Here is a 13,772-nt window from a genome sequence, read left to right as displayed (position 1 = left end):
ATATGCTGATCAAGGACAAAGTGAAAAATGTGTAGAAAAATGCGGTTTGAGCCCATAAAGGAAACTGTCCTAACTCAAGTAAAATTAGACTTCTTAGTTCGATGATTCATTAAATAGGAAGTTTCCTAAAAAGAGATTTTCTATTTTAAATCTAAATTCTTGCTTATAAATAAGAAGTTGATGTTCTTTGCGAAGAGCATTAAAGAGAGCTTTTGCTTGTGACTAACATCCCTAGTGTTTGAATCCGTGAAAATCTTGTGTTAGGATTTTGTGTAATTCCATTGTGAAATTGAGAGATTATTATGGCTAAACACCGTGTGCGTTATTGGATGCAATTATGGTTGGGAAACTCTGAGAGTGTTTGAGTGATTTGAGTGTGTTGTAATCTTCATTGTATTATTTGATCTATAACGAAACTGCTCTCCCTCTGGACATAAGTCATATCGATCGAACCACGTAAATCTGGTGTTCGATTTATTCTAGTCCTGTCTAATTTACTATTTGATCGCTTGTTTTCCACAACAATTGGTATCGGAATTAGGCTTGGCTGAGTTGAAGCGATCCGATGGTGACAGAAGAAGGAAAAGTGGGAATCGACATAGTTGATGTGAATGATTTTGATTTCTTGAAGATGCAGATTGGAGATTATTTGTATCAGATGAATTTGCACTTACTCCTATCTAGGAAGAAATCAAACTCGATGAAGCAAGTTGAATGGAAATTGTTGGATAGACAGGCGTCAAGTGTTATTCAGCTGACGTTAGCTCGTAATGTTGCGTTTAACATCGTGAATGAGACCATCGCGGGTTTGCTGAAGGCCCTGTCGAACATGTACGAGAAGCCCTTTGTGATCAACAAGGTCTATTTAATGCAGCATCTGTTTAATTAAAGATATGTGACGGTGTGTCGGGTGCTAATCATATCAATAAATTTAATGTAGTCATTAGTCAATTAAGTTCAATTGAGATTCACTTTAAATATGAGGTACGTGCTTTAATTATGTTATCATTGCTTGATAGTTAGAATAGTACTGTTACTGCTATTAATAATTTCTCTAAGTCAACAAGCTTGACTTTTGATGGGGTTTGTGATTTGATTATAAATGAGGATATCCGTAAAAGAGAATTTGGTGAAACTGTGCTTGCTACTTCAGTTCGTGAAAGTAGAGGTTGTTAGCAAAAGTAATATAAACCTGAACATACGTAATTAGTCTAGGATTGGTGGTACTGTCTGTTGCATCACTTGGGGGAAGCACTAGGAGTAACTAAGATTCGAAGCTCGAAAGTGATATTTATGGCCATGGCCCCAGGATTCCCCATAGACAATGGCATTATGCGGTGTTCGTAAAGGCAACGGCACCCGCTCATGCAGGTTTCTTGATTTAATCAATGGCCAATAATTCTAATAACCGACCCACCTGCGCATGGCCGAGTTGGTGGGCGCTTTCCTTCCCTCCTAGAGGTTCTGGGTTCGAATCCCCGCTCGGCTCCGTAATTTAAGTGGAGGGCTCTGGCAGTGGGTTGCTGGGCTAATCTCCCCCGAGGTATAGGCGCCCTGATTACCCGTGCGGGCTCGTCCCCGGGAAATGGTGGCGGATCCTCGGTTACAAAAAAAAAATAAAAAAAAATTTCTAATAACCGTAACAAGAGCAAAACAATTACAATTACAATAACTACGATTACCGCAATTGACCGGGAATTAGTATATATTTAGATGAGATGGATGGATTGATGAGATGAATGAAAGCCAATCCCAACAACAATTGCAAAATCAACAAGTACAATGTTTGATCCAACCGAGACATTGGATCTGCAGACGTTGATGATGGATCGATTTGCCGTGCAAAAACTAAAGATGGACGGAGACTTCATCTTCCGCACAAGATTCGATTGGCTCGGAGGGGTTCAATGTACCGATCTCAAGGCCCCTTTTGGAAAGGTCTTTGTCGGGTCGAGGACCAATCGCGTGTGCACACGTCACTCATGTAATCAGCTTTTCTTTGAGGTTGTTGGGATGGTTGATCTTTTCAATGAGAACGAGTCCATCTTTCAATTCAGTGGAAAGGCAATTTTACTAAGGAGAGAGATTCACGACCCTTTTTAACCACGCAATGCAAAGAGTTGTTCCTTCTTTTCTGTCATTTCAATTGAAGATTTGCTCCAAGAAATGATGTCATTTGAATGTTAAGTTCGCATTGTCTTATCCCGAACACAAGATTTCTCCAATTTTTCACTTTTTTTCTATTTTAGATTCTTTAGTGTTCCGGCAGCTAGGGAGAAAATTCTAAACCAAACAAGCCACGGATGCAGAGACGAAAGGATAAGATGCTCGAACCTGTAGGGCCGGATCGTAATCACATGTCCATTCCAACGTCAATAGCCAAAAAATTTGGGTGGAATCCCTCGAAAATACAAAGGGAGCAAAAGGAGTTGGCTCTTGGCAGCGCCAAAGGTCAATCACCACAAGGAAAACAGAAGCTTGGGACTGGAAGTTTGATTCGGCCAAGCGCGCAAGCAGTCAAAAAAATGAGCCAAACGAGAATGAAAGATTCTATGGGATCACTGCCAGTTGTTCAGATATGATTTATTATTTAAATATTTCAATACTCCTTCTCACGCTTAGTCTGGTATTTTTTACCGGTACTGAGTGTGGAAATATTTAATTGGGGAGGCAGATAGGGGCTTGGAAGATTCGAACTCAGAAATCTCCTGCTTTGATACCATGAAAGATTTTATGGGACTACTGCCAACCGTTCTAAAAGTTTAAGCTGTTAGATAAAGGCGTGATTTATTATTTAAATATCCCAACGAAGGAAAACGGGGTAGTTGGTAATTCGAGGAGTGTAGACTCGTTCACGATATAGAAAAGGTCATGTTAACTGGTGTTCGAGACGCTAATTGAGATGGCTAAGAACACATACGGACACATCTTGAAAAAGGTCATTCACTTCAAATAAAAACATCTATGCTTTCGAGGCACAATTAATGAGACTTAACAAGCGTCATTTGACTTTCCATATCGAAAAGCCGGGGAAAAACTTTGGACCCATCATCCTACCAGAATAATTTGCGATTTCCTTATAGACCCAATTGATTGTACTTTCCGAACGAGAAACTTTTCTCCTTTATCAGTGAATTTATGCAAACGCTGCTCTGGGAAATAGGAATTGCACCTATACACTCGGGTGTGCAATGGATACCGTTTTGGTGCTACTTGGGAGGTAATATTTGCATGGACCGGTGCAGTTTGTGAGAGATATGTTTGTTCCTCCTTTGCACACGGTGAAGACTCCTCTTCTTAATGACCAATTACATAAAATATTACTCGACAGACCTTACTTTGTTTTTGTTGGGGCAGGCGAAGATCGTAAGCTGATCCTGATTCGTCCTTCCGTCTCACATCAGGAACAACAGAGCTCACCCGCAAATGGTGTTGTCAGGACAGCCATCGGGACGAAAAAGTTGGCAGCTTTCATAGGTTCATTTTCTGGTCCAACATCCTCGGTCAATGATTCCATAAAGTCCGAGCAAGGATGAGATGGAGACGACGTTAGGGTAAGGTTGTCTCGATGAGAACCCGTGTGATGTTACGTTGCGTTCCCGCAACATATTTCCTCTTTTGGCCTTTTGGGTCCACTTCGAAATTGATCCGATCGCATTTAACAGAAAGCAAAGCGGGCTTTCGAAGTTAAAAAAAAAAAAACTCGAAACATGATATTCGCCATGTGAATTCTTAAACAAAACATGAAATTCGAGGAGTTATTAATTGAATTTGGCTGTGGATGGTCGACCCAACATCATGAGAAGAATATAATAGCCAAAAGAAGCGGGCGCCGTAGGGCTTCCTCCGACTTGATATCATATTGGCGCGATGCAATGCACGCGAAAGAGGCGCTGCACGTGGTTTTCTGTGGCATGGCACATCCACTGCACTTGGACTTGCTTTTTTGGTCGATGCACTTGGACTTCAGCAATCTCTCTTCTTCTTCTTTTCTTTCATTTGGACCTGTAAAGCAGCCTCGGGTTAGGTAGCTACAGATCATTTATTTTCTTGGAATAGGGAGGAATATAATGTCTGCCGTTAGGCTAATCATGACCGGTGCGAATAGTTTTTCTTTTTAAAATGTTCATACATTCAGGGAGAAAACTCACTTCCTCAGCAGCAAATTCCATTGCACGAACAAGAAAGCAATGCTGGAAGAGCTAGGAAACTAAGGCCCGTGAATTTATCTGGTCCCTTTTTTTTACTTGCACAAACGCAATTTATCGTGAAAATCGACATGCGCAGCTTAAAAGATTCGGATATTTAGAAAGATCCGTCCGTGAATACACATTAAAAGAACATAATAATTAATACGTGAGAAATAGTCAGGATAGCAGCCTCTTGCTGCCATCAGCCAATGGAAAGAGTGCCCACAGGCATATTGCTAACATAATAATGTCGCCCGCATGCTTGTCCCGATTCTTGCTTTTTTACCTCTGCGACATTCGGCAAAGGTGCGTATTACTGTTACTTACGTACGCGCTTGCGAACTTGTGTCGGGATTCAATGGCTCGAGACTTGGGCCAGCGTCGTCTCGAATCGGGTTCGCATCGGGTCCACATTGTTGTAATTTTGTAAGGTCTATATATCATGATCCATAGAGGGGAGCACTGGTCTCGGTACATAACATGGCAAAGAACGATGCTTATTAAAAGGAATCTTGTCAATTAACGAAAGTCAGTGTTTTTTCCTTTTTTGGGTCGAAACGAAACAAAATGCGTGGTTGATGATGAAAATTGAGAAAGCTGGTGAAATGTAGACAGTAGGAATGTACAAAATGTCTCTTCATACCTGATGAAGCTGCACGTGCAATATCACAGTCTAGGCTTGCCATAATCACATGCTCAATAAAATGCGTGGCATAGGAAGAATCACACGTCGGTCAAGTTCAAATAAACGGCAAAAAAAGAAGAAAAGAAAACACCCGATCGGTTTCTCGGATCTAGGCCAATTCCATGGTCGACAAGGTCGGTTCCCAGTTTTACAAACTAGGAACTGACCCTAACCGGACAGGTTCCAGCTTCCGAGACGAGAACCGACGCACCCTCGGGACCGATCACCCAACTGGTCCATACAAATACTTTCTCAAGAAAGGGTGCGTTAACAAAATGGCTCGGCGGTATGTTTTGGGCCTCATTTTATCAGCATCGATAGTCACGGCCCGGCCCGAATCACCGTATGCTGTTCGGGCCCTGGACGGATGGGCTCGAAGCCCGAAGACAACCTTCGTGTCTTGGGCCCATGAGTGAACAAGCGGGCCCGGCCCGCCAAATTACCAGAATCCGTCTCCTTCAAGCTTCGAGCGCACACGCCGGTCGTTCACCACCTGATCTCCAAACTGTCGTCTTCACCACCGCCTTTCTAAATTCCATTTCATTCCATCTCTCTTCGTTCCGCAAAGCAATGGCGAACCAAACCGCTCCGCTTCCGCTTCCACGTCTCTTCTTCTTCCTCCTCCTCCTCCTCCTCACGGTGAAGTTCCTCCGGCCCGCCGACGCCGCGCCCCGGAGGAGGATCCACATCGACGACGACCTCGACGGCGTGATCGACGACGAGGAGGACGAGTCCTGGCGGCAATGGGGACGGAAGTCGACGCCGCCTCCGCCTCCCGACGATGAGTTCGACCCTCCTCCGGATCTGTCGAGCGTGGATTTGGGCCGGTTTCAGGAGGAGATGATGAGGCGTCACTCCGGGCCCGCCTTCGGGTTCGTGAAGCTCCGACTGGGCGTTCCTCGGACCCGGGTAACTGCAGATGCGATTTCCAATTCCTGATTCTCTTGCTGTGATTTTGTTGTACGGTATCGGTTTTCCTGTTTCTTTTAGGATGGTTTTGAGCTTGTAAATATGATTACTATATGTGGCTTGAGTTGCTTCGCACGTAGTTAGCTTCTTGACGTTTTGAGGTGAGGTTTAGCTGAGGTTCCAGATCAATTGGGTGACATTGATGGCAACATTTGGAATAGCTTTAATACGTTAACTCAGTTGGGAAATCATTCATCGTATCCGAATTCGGAAATAACTTTTTGGTTAAGCTCTATTCAACCCAGAAAGATAACTTCATGGCAGAATGATTTCCTCAGCTTAACAAGAGGAGGCTAGACATCAACGTCAGTGGAAGATTCATTTCTTCAGCTGAACTAGGACTAGACTTTGTGATCCAGGTAACATTTGGCCGTCCCCGACATTGAAGATCGATCTCTAGTTCCAGAATATGGGCTGTTTATTACTGATCTGGGTATTATTTATCCTAAGAGGACATTGAATATGGGGGTTATTATGCTTTAGGGTCCGTTTTTTTCGTGGAAAATCGACATTTTGAAGAATATTTTCCTATAATCGATAGCTTGTATCACCTACAAAAATAAATGAAGGAAAAATGTTTTCATTGTCTTCGAAAATTTTTAGATATAAGTTGTTGTCAATAACGAAAACATTTTTGTTGCTCATTTTAGGAAAATGTTTTCCAAATTGTTCATTTTCTGCAAAACAAACTGCTTTCTCCTTTTCCTTACAGCTAGAGCACTCCAGATGCCCTGTTGAAGAAGTAATTTGCAGCTTTAGTCAAACAAAGTTGATTTGTATGGCAAGCGATTGACAATGTATTTACTTGTGAATAATTCAGCTGATTTGCTACTTCGTTACACTTGCGGTACTTGAAATATCATTGTGCTTCTGAAATATCCTCACTTTCGGTGCTAGAAATATTTTGAAATATCCTCGCGAATAGAAAACTAGTCAGAATCTTAGTGAATTTTAAAAGTCCTTTTCCATCTCTTTCCAGGATATGGTGTCTGAGATCGCTATGAAGTGGACCAAAGTTTTAAAGACAGGAGCTGTTGAGGTGAAGTTCATGGGCATTGATCTTAACACAATCATGTTCACCATGGTCAAAGGCCAAGACACACTAGAGGTACCTCTTTCTTTTTCACTTGACAAATCGGGTTTCACCACACCACAGAGGCTAGCCATTAATTTGATAACTGAGAGGTGGCAATTTGGTCTCGATTTAATTTGTTTCTAAAGTGATCTTAAGTAGATAGCTCACACTCTTGGCATGATGCATCTTGAGTTATGTTAGGTAAAACATTATGTCAAGCCTCAAGTCATGGAACATATTTTCAGGGAAAAAAAAAAACACTCCCCCGCCCCGCCCCCCCAATCGTCTCTTTATTGTGCATTCCCTGCTCTGCTCTATACTCGCTCAATTTGTGAACATTGGTGGACTGCATGATTACTCCTTGCCTTTTCGTGTCACAGTGGTTAATTATATTTCCACTCTCGTTGCAGTTGAAGGAGTTTTTGCTGGACCAACCAGAAGCATATGAGATAAAGATTGGAGATCAAGCATTCCGGCGACCCGGAGATCCACCTCTGGAAGAAGTTTTAGAGATGCTCCACAAAGAGAAGAAACCCAGTAGAATCCCTGGAGAAAATGAAGGGCGGTCGAAGGAAGAATTGTAGATGGTAGAAATCACCTCAATGATGCTTCTAACAGATGAACAGTAAAATGCTCTGTGCTTGTCAAGGACCAGAAAAGGAAAAAAAGCGAATAGAAAGAAAGATAAACCCAGCTTTTAACTTGCTGTATGGGCAATTTATTCTTGTTGATTGATGCATCCTTTGTAGTCCCTTCGATTCTTTGCACAAATTATTTGTCCATATTACCTCGCCAATAATCGATTCTTAATGTTCCTTTTATCTGTTACGGCTTTCTAGCATCATTCTACTCTCAATCGGTTTGCTGGTGTTGCAGAGAATTTCCAGTTTTCAAAGAAATGTTTCCAGCTGAAGCAGGAAACTTCACGTGTAACTACTGAATCATGCCCAGCAGTATCAGCTACGAAACTACAATTCTATCTGCAGGATGAAACCCCCATATTCGAATGAGTTTTAGATCAGACATGATGCCAGTCTGCTGAGGTAAAGTTGCATGTGGTAGTCAAGAAATTTCACAAGAAGAAAAGCAGATTAGATGCAATAACCTTTTCGATTTCTAATGGCCCTTATGTAAAAATAATTGTGGCCCACATGATATTATTAATGGTTTGATAATTATTTAACTGTCAAAGAAACGCATTGGCTATGATAAGTTGCAATTTTTATGAAGATAGAGTATGAAAAATTACAGCTTTTATGAAGATTTATGAAATTAGAACATTCAATGTGCTTTGTTGGAAGACATTTACTGAGGATATCTATTGATAAGCCTATATAAAGAGTCTGATCCTCTCTCCATTCACAAAAACAACGAAAGTTGTATCAAGAAAAAGTGAGTCAAGGGAGAGAAATGGGAATTCTTCATTTCTCATATCAAGGTACGTGTCTTTATCCCTCTTGTCATGAATAATCACGAAGATGTGAAATTCTTTGATATTGAATCTCTGGATTACATCACGAACACTCTCTCTTGAACTCTCTTTATCATCCCAATATAAGGTTGCGAGTCATCTTATTCATTTCCCCAGAGAAGTGTTCATTATTACGAATTTAACAAAAAAGCTGATAAGTGATAAAAGATAAAGCGCGCACCCTCTGTCGTGAAAACAACATTATTCTTTAGAGATAAAAGACATCAAAGATTCAAACATTTTCGAATTTTTCGATTCAAAGATGAGGCGAGGCGCCGCCAGTGACTCCTCGAACCTGTGGCCAGCGCCGAATCCTAGCTTGAGACGCGCGACCCCGGCCACGCGACAACTAGGATCCCGCAAATCCTGCCGTGCCATTGGTGTCCGAGTCAAAAGGGTTTCCAAGCCAAGTTTCTTCTGAGCTTTATGGGTTTGTTTATTTTCGCCGGAGGTTTTGGAGTGCAGGACATTCTTTCCTCCCCGAGCACGCGAAGCATCATTAGCTAGCTGCTCGTACAAAAACTCACCGGTCTTATCTATTCTATTGGTGTCCGCGTTGACCTGCCGTGCCCGGTCACATCCACGCCGCCTCGCTGCTTCCACCGGACCTCCCGGTTCCCAACTCCCACGTCTCCTTCTCCTTAAAAAAACCGAGTATAAAATCTCCTCCCCCCTACTGCCTCTCTTCTTCTTGTTCCGGTTTATTCCTCATCATCATCAACTCATCCAAAGCAAAATTTGGGAAGTTCGATAAGGAAAAAAAGAGGGTTTCTCCCCATCTCTCCGACGCTTCTCCCGCAGCAGATTCTTGTCCGATCAGTCTCCTGTAAGATCCTCGTCGTCTTGTCTCACAAGATCTTTTTTTTTTCTTTTGTGGCTTGGTCTTGATATGAGCGAGTCATTTTTGGGGTGTTTATGGTTTTTTTTGTTCTTTCTTGTAGCTTTGAGTGCACGTTGATTTTGCTTGGTCTGACTCTCGTACTGTTGTTTTGATGGTCCTTCTGATTGCCTATGACATGACATGAAAAGGGGTTTTACTTTCTTTTGCTTTGATCTTACGATTGGAATAATCTGGACTTGCTTCGTGATGGTTCTTTTTGAGAGAATTGTGTCTCTTGCCTCGTGGATAAGGTCTCAAACGCTCGTGTGAAAAGGAAAAAGTTGCTTGTGAGGAAGGGAGTACTGATGTTTCGGGATGAGATGAGTAACAAGGCAATCATCGCGTGATTTGATTTGATTCCGCTTCGTTTCTGCAGTTTGTGTAGTTGAGGTACCAATGATTGAAATTTGTTTTTCTAATTTGCCTGAAAAATTACTTTTTGGGCTTAGGAGGAATCTTTACTTTGCCGTTGTTGGAAGCGCTCTTTGTGCTAAATGGGATTAGTCGACCTGTTTTCGGATATTGGAACTTAGACAATTGTTTCTTTGGAATAATATGCTGGTTCATCGTGGGTTCTGCTTTCAGTTGATTTCATCTATCTTTGCATTACTAGATTTCTCTTGCGGTAATTTTTTAATATTGAACATGGATTATATCGAGTTAATGGATCAACCCGACATCATTGATGATGGCATGGTCATCCACCTGTGCTTCCGCATACCATGCACAGTAGCTTTTCTCCTTCGCCTGCGGTTTCTTATTTGTGTGATTCTGAATGTTAGGTCCAGAGGTTTTAGCGAGCCTGACGTCTTGTAAGAAGATAGGTGAAATATCTGCAGAACTTTGAATCTTGACATCTGACGCAGAGTTTGGCTGTAGAAGTAGGACCGGTGTTTACCTGTACGAGTTCATTGTTAAAGTTCTCTGGTAATAGATTGGTATCCATTTTTGCAGTCGTACGGAAGGACTCCAAATCACTCATTCTTCTTAGTTCTTTATTGACCTTTGTACTTGCTTAATGGTGTACAAGGTTGCATTACTATGGCGGACTGTAAGGAGAGCGGAAATGATTGGGAAGTCGTATCACTTACTGCTTCAACATATGCAGCTTCTCCGGGTCCAAAAGAAATTGAGCTGACTGATGATGACAAGAGTACTGTCCCTGGTGAGGATGAACCAGAAACCTCTAATGGTTTGTTCATGTCTCGTCACTTCGTCTTTCTACCCAATCGAGATAACAATTCTTCCCCAGAACTTTCAAGTCTTAATATCGCTGAAAAACAGAAAGGCGAAGATGGTTTTGCTCAACTTGATGCAGAAGTAAGTCGATACAGGGTCAAGGATGAAACTGAGTGGGCTTTCAAGGAGAAGACTCTGTCAGATGAATTTCCAGGAATGCAATTCATTTCGGAGAAGGATAACATACTTCCAGTTCATAATACAGAATTTGAAGAAGGCAAAAGTGTACAAGATTTTGGTTTGACTGACAAAGAGCAGAGCTTATACGATGCCACCTTCAGTTCTTTGCATGGAGATCCAGCTTTTGGTCTTCCGACCGCTCTTGGGAAGGATACAATCACTTCTGACGTGGTTGGAACTTCTGAAGACCACCCAGATTCCTCATCAGATGCATTACACTCACCGAAAGCAATTAAAGATGATAATTCACACGGGTCTAGCCTTCCTTGCGGTGCTTGGTGGAAGAGAAGAGCTGCTTCTTTGTATGCCCAAGCCAAAGAGGCAAATGCCTTCTGGTCCGTCTTCATTGCTGCAGCTGTGATGGGTTTTGTAATTATGGGTCACAGGTGGCGGCATGAGAGATGGCAAGCTTTGCAACTTAAATGGCACGTAAACATCAGCAATGAGGTATTTCATTTTGCCATTGCATACGATTAGACACTCACTTGAATACACAAACTATGTGTGCGTGTGTGCGTTTGTGCATTGGTGTGGGTGCACAAGGAGAAACTTATATAGGAAACTGTAAATCATTCTTGTTGGAAAGAGACTCGCATCTTCATCGTATCGCTGGATTAGGTTAATGCAAAGTAGGAAAAGTAACCGGACAAAGGTTTAATATTTTCTACTGTAATTTTTCTATCCAAAGAGCACTAGTGAAGTTCTTTCAAGATATCAATGTGGCGGTTGCTTTAACTACTGCTTTGATTGTTTTGGTTCTTAGAATACAAATGAAGCTCAAGCCTTTCTGTTAACACTCTGATTATTGTTACTTTCTGCTCTCTAGTGACGGTGTTGATGATTCGGAATGATTATGACGGTATGTTTCGGTGCTTTCGCATCATTTTATTGTAAAGTCGCCGCATTTTGTTGCTCACCATAGTTATCTCTGATCACTTTTGGCAGAAAAAGAGTAGGATGTTTGGCCCTATATCTCAGATTAAAGTTGTTAGCCTGTGACGACGGACGCGGTACTTCTTTGTCAAGGGCAGCTCCAGCTCCCCTGGATAGGCGAGAGAGGGAGGGAGTTTGACTGTAGAATCTGTCCGGTGTTGTTCAAGTGTTACTACTGTGTAAGTACATCTGTGATGAAGCAATCTCACTGTGTTATAAAAGTTTGGTAATTTAAGACTTGTGGTGCTCCTGTTTTCATTTTGCTGCCCGTTGAAGGCTAATTAATGTCTTACGCTCTATAAACCCACCTCGAGATAGAGGCGGTGGGAAGGGCGTTTTCATGTTTATGATTCAAGAACCAATATTTGCTGAACTAATTCTTCTCCGGGTAGTTTAGCCAAGTCATGTGGCTATATGAAAACCGTATGATTAGTCATTGTGCTGAAACATCTGAAGCCGTATGAATAATCAGGAGAACATGTTTCCAGTATTCGCTGTTTTTCCTTTCTTTTTACCTGTTCTTCGGGCCAATTAACGTTGGTAGAATCTAAAGAGAAGAGACCAGTTTTGGGTGGTGGGATTTAGTATTTGACTGCCTCAAACTGGCTTACGATTGTACGTTTGTACTCAACTCTTCTTTTGTTTTTAGGGTCGGAGTACTTATTCTTTTGGAGTAAGTGCACTAAACATATTAAAATCTATGACAAAAGAATAACGGGCGTTAAAACTTTTAAGAAGTACAATCGAGTTTTAAAATTTGTTAAATTAGTGCAATTAAGTCATTCGGTTAGCTCCGTCTAATATGGTTAATTGATAATACTGATATGATTTTTTTAAATTATATTCAAACTCTTACATTTCGTCATTTACTTAATTAAAGCATTTCGTTTTGGTCCAAATTTTAATTTTTTTAATTCAAATCTTAATTAAATTACATTACATTAAAAAGTAAAAATTTTTAAAAAATACACATAAAACTTGTCACGAAGGGCAAAATGGGAATAAGTATTTAATTACATTTTCGTAATAAGTTTTAGGATTTCGGTACACTTATCCCTATTTGATATGTTTTTTCTTTTTATCGTGTTGACGTGTGATTGTCACCGGATATGCACAACTTCTGCATCTCTCTCTTCGTATATTTCCTTTTTCGATCTCGTATGGTAGCTGGAAACTTTCCTTTTCTCACACGTTTCAAATCACACGTTTCAATTAAAGCTCTTTGCATCGGTCCTAATTACTACTAAAAACTTTCCTATAATATCCTAACGAAACCAGAACTCCAAGTCGCAGCAGGATTCGACTTCCTAATTTAACTACACCTATCTAACATCTACGAACTCACCGCACTATATAAGCAAAGCCCATACTCAGTTTCAAGAAAAACTAGATACAAGAACTCGCATCAGATACCAGCAGAAACTACCGGCTCATCTCTCTGGCATTCGCCTTTTGATCCCCAAAAGAAGCCATGGAAGGTAATGAGTTGCCAGAACCCATTTGCGAAACGTTTCAAATACCAGACTTTGATCAACCCAGAGTCGTGCGGGGGGGATTTCGCTTCTACCACTTGGAAGTTGAAGTCGAGTTTGTGTACCTGCTCCCCGATGCCGCGTCTCGGTTCGCCGCTCGGGCCATCGCCCAAACTTCCAGGCAGGAGAAGAGGGTGTTCCTTATAGATGCGGATGCTTTGCTGCATGATCCTATGGCGAAGCACGTCGTGCGGGGCGTACTCGGTGAGATGGGAGTACCTTCCGAAGGAGATCACGAGTTCATGGTGGAAAAGATATTGAGCCACGCGATAGCCATGGCGAGCAACGGGGACTTGAAGGTCCTGCCGATGGGCGTCTTTATCTCGTGCGTGGATCCGAACAATGACGAGGAGTGGTGGGCGATGGTGGAGGGACTGGAGAAGGTGGTGATCGCGGGGAAGCCAATGGATTGCGCAATTTGCACAAGGGAGATCGGCGCCGGTTCGAAAGGAGCTCGCATGCATTGCTCCCACGTTTACCACGGAGATTGCATCGTCGAGTGGCTCGAGAACAGCACGGGATGTCCCATATGTATGTGCGAGTTGCCTTAGTAACGTGACGTCGGGAAAAGCCCAGAACTTTAGCCATGCACAGCCCTAGTGTTCGGTGAAGATGTTG

General features: G+C 42.0%; 3 protein-coding genes across 11 annotated transcripts; all 3 read left to right on the top strand.

Moving 5' to 3' along the window:
- The first annotated feature begins 5,402 nt into the window (after positions 1-5,402).
- On the top strand, positions 5,403-8,148 carry LOC115687039 (uncharacterized). 3 transcript variants are annotated; one of them, XM_056304539.1, is made up of 4 exons: positions 5,403-5,784; positions 6,824-6,952; positions 7,330-7,506; positions 7,796-8,148. In XM_056304539.1, exons 1-3 carry the CDS (start codon positions 5,446-5,448, stop codon positions 7,501-7,503), a joined length of 642 nt encoding a protein of 213 aa, XP_056160514.1. In that variant the 5' UTR covers positions 5,403-5,445; the 3' UTR covers positions 7,504-7,506; positions 7,796-8,148. The 3 variants fall into 3 exon arrangements, 2 of the variants coding, with proteins under 2 accessions (XP_056160514.1, XP_030468368.1); XR_008814803.1 differs by having other exon boundaries at positions 5,404-5,784; positions 7,330-7,626; XM_030612508.2 differs by lacking the exon at positions 7,796-8,148 and having other exon boundaries at positions 5,404-5,784; positions 7,330-7,747.
- Positions 8,149-8,912: 764 nt separating this feature from the next.
- LOC115687037 (ATG8-interacting protein 2-like) lies at positions 8,913-11,880 on the top strand. Of its 7 annotated transcripts, none has more exons than XM_056304610.1 (4): positions 8,913-9,216; positions 10,137-10,197; positions 10,301-11,136; positions 11,635-11,880. In XM_056304610.1, exons 3-4 carry the CDS (start codon positions 10,312-10,314, stop codon positions 11,686-11,688), a joined length of 879 nt encoding a protein of 292 aa, XP_056160585.1. In that variant the 5' UTR covers positions 8,913-9,216; positions 10,137-10,197; positions 10,301-10,311; the 3' UTR covers positions 11,689-11,880. The 7 variants fall into 7 exon arrangements, 6 of the variants coding, with proteins under 6 accessions (XP_056160585.1, XP_030468366.1, XP_030468365.1 ...); XM_030612506.2 differs by having other exon boundaries at positions 10,053-10,197; XR_004006414.2 differs by lacking the exon at positions 10,137-10,197 and adding an exon at positions 11,453-11,548 and having other exon boundaries at positions 8,915-9,216.
- Positions 11,881-13,093: 1,213 nt separating this feature from the next.
- On the top strand, positions 13,094-13,705 carry LOC130135388 (uncharacterized). Its single transcript, XM_056304385.1, has one exon. It carries the CDS (start codon positions 13,094-13,096, stop codon positions 13,703-13,705), a length of 612 nt encoding a protein of 203 aa, XP_056160360.1.
- The last annotated feature ends 67 nt before the right edge of the window (positions 13,706-13,772 follow it).

Source organism: Syzygium oleosum, unplaced genomic scaffold, assembly GCF_021117445.2.
Source record: "Syzygium oleosum isolate NSW1041296 unplaced genomic scaffold, Sole_v2.1 Sole_v2.32, whole genome shotgun sequence".
Taxonomy (NCBI): Eukaryota; Viridiplantae; Streptophyta; class Magnoliopsida; order Myrtales; family Myrtaceae; genus Syzygium; species Syzygium oleosum.
The sequence above is the reverse complement of the archived record's forward strand: the minus strand, read 5'-3'. Positions and strand labels throughout refer to the sequence as shown.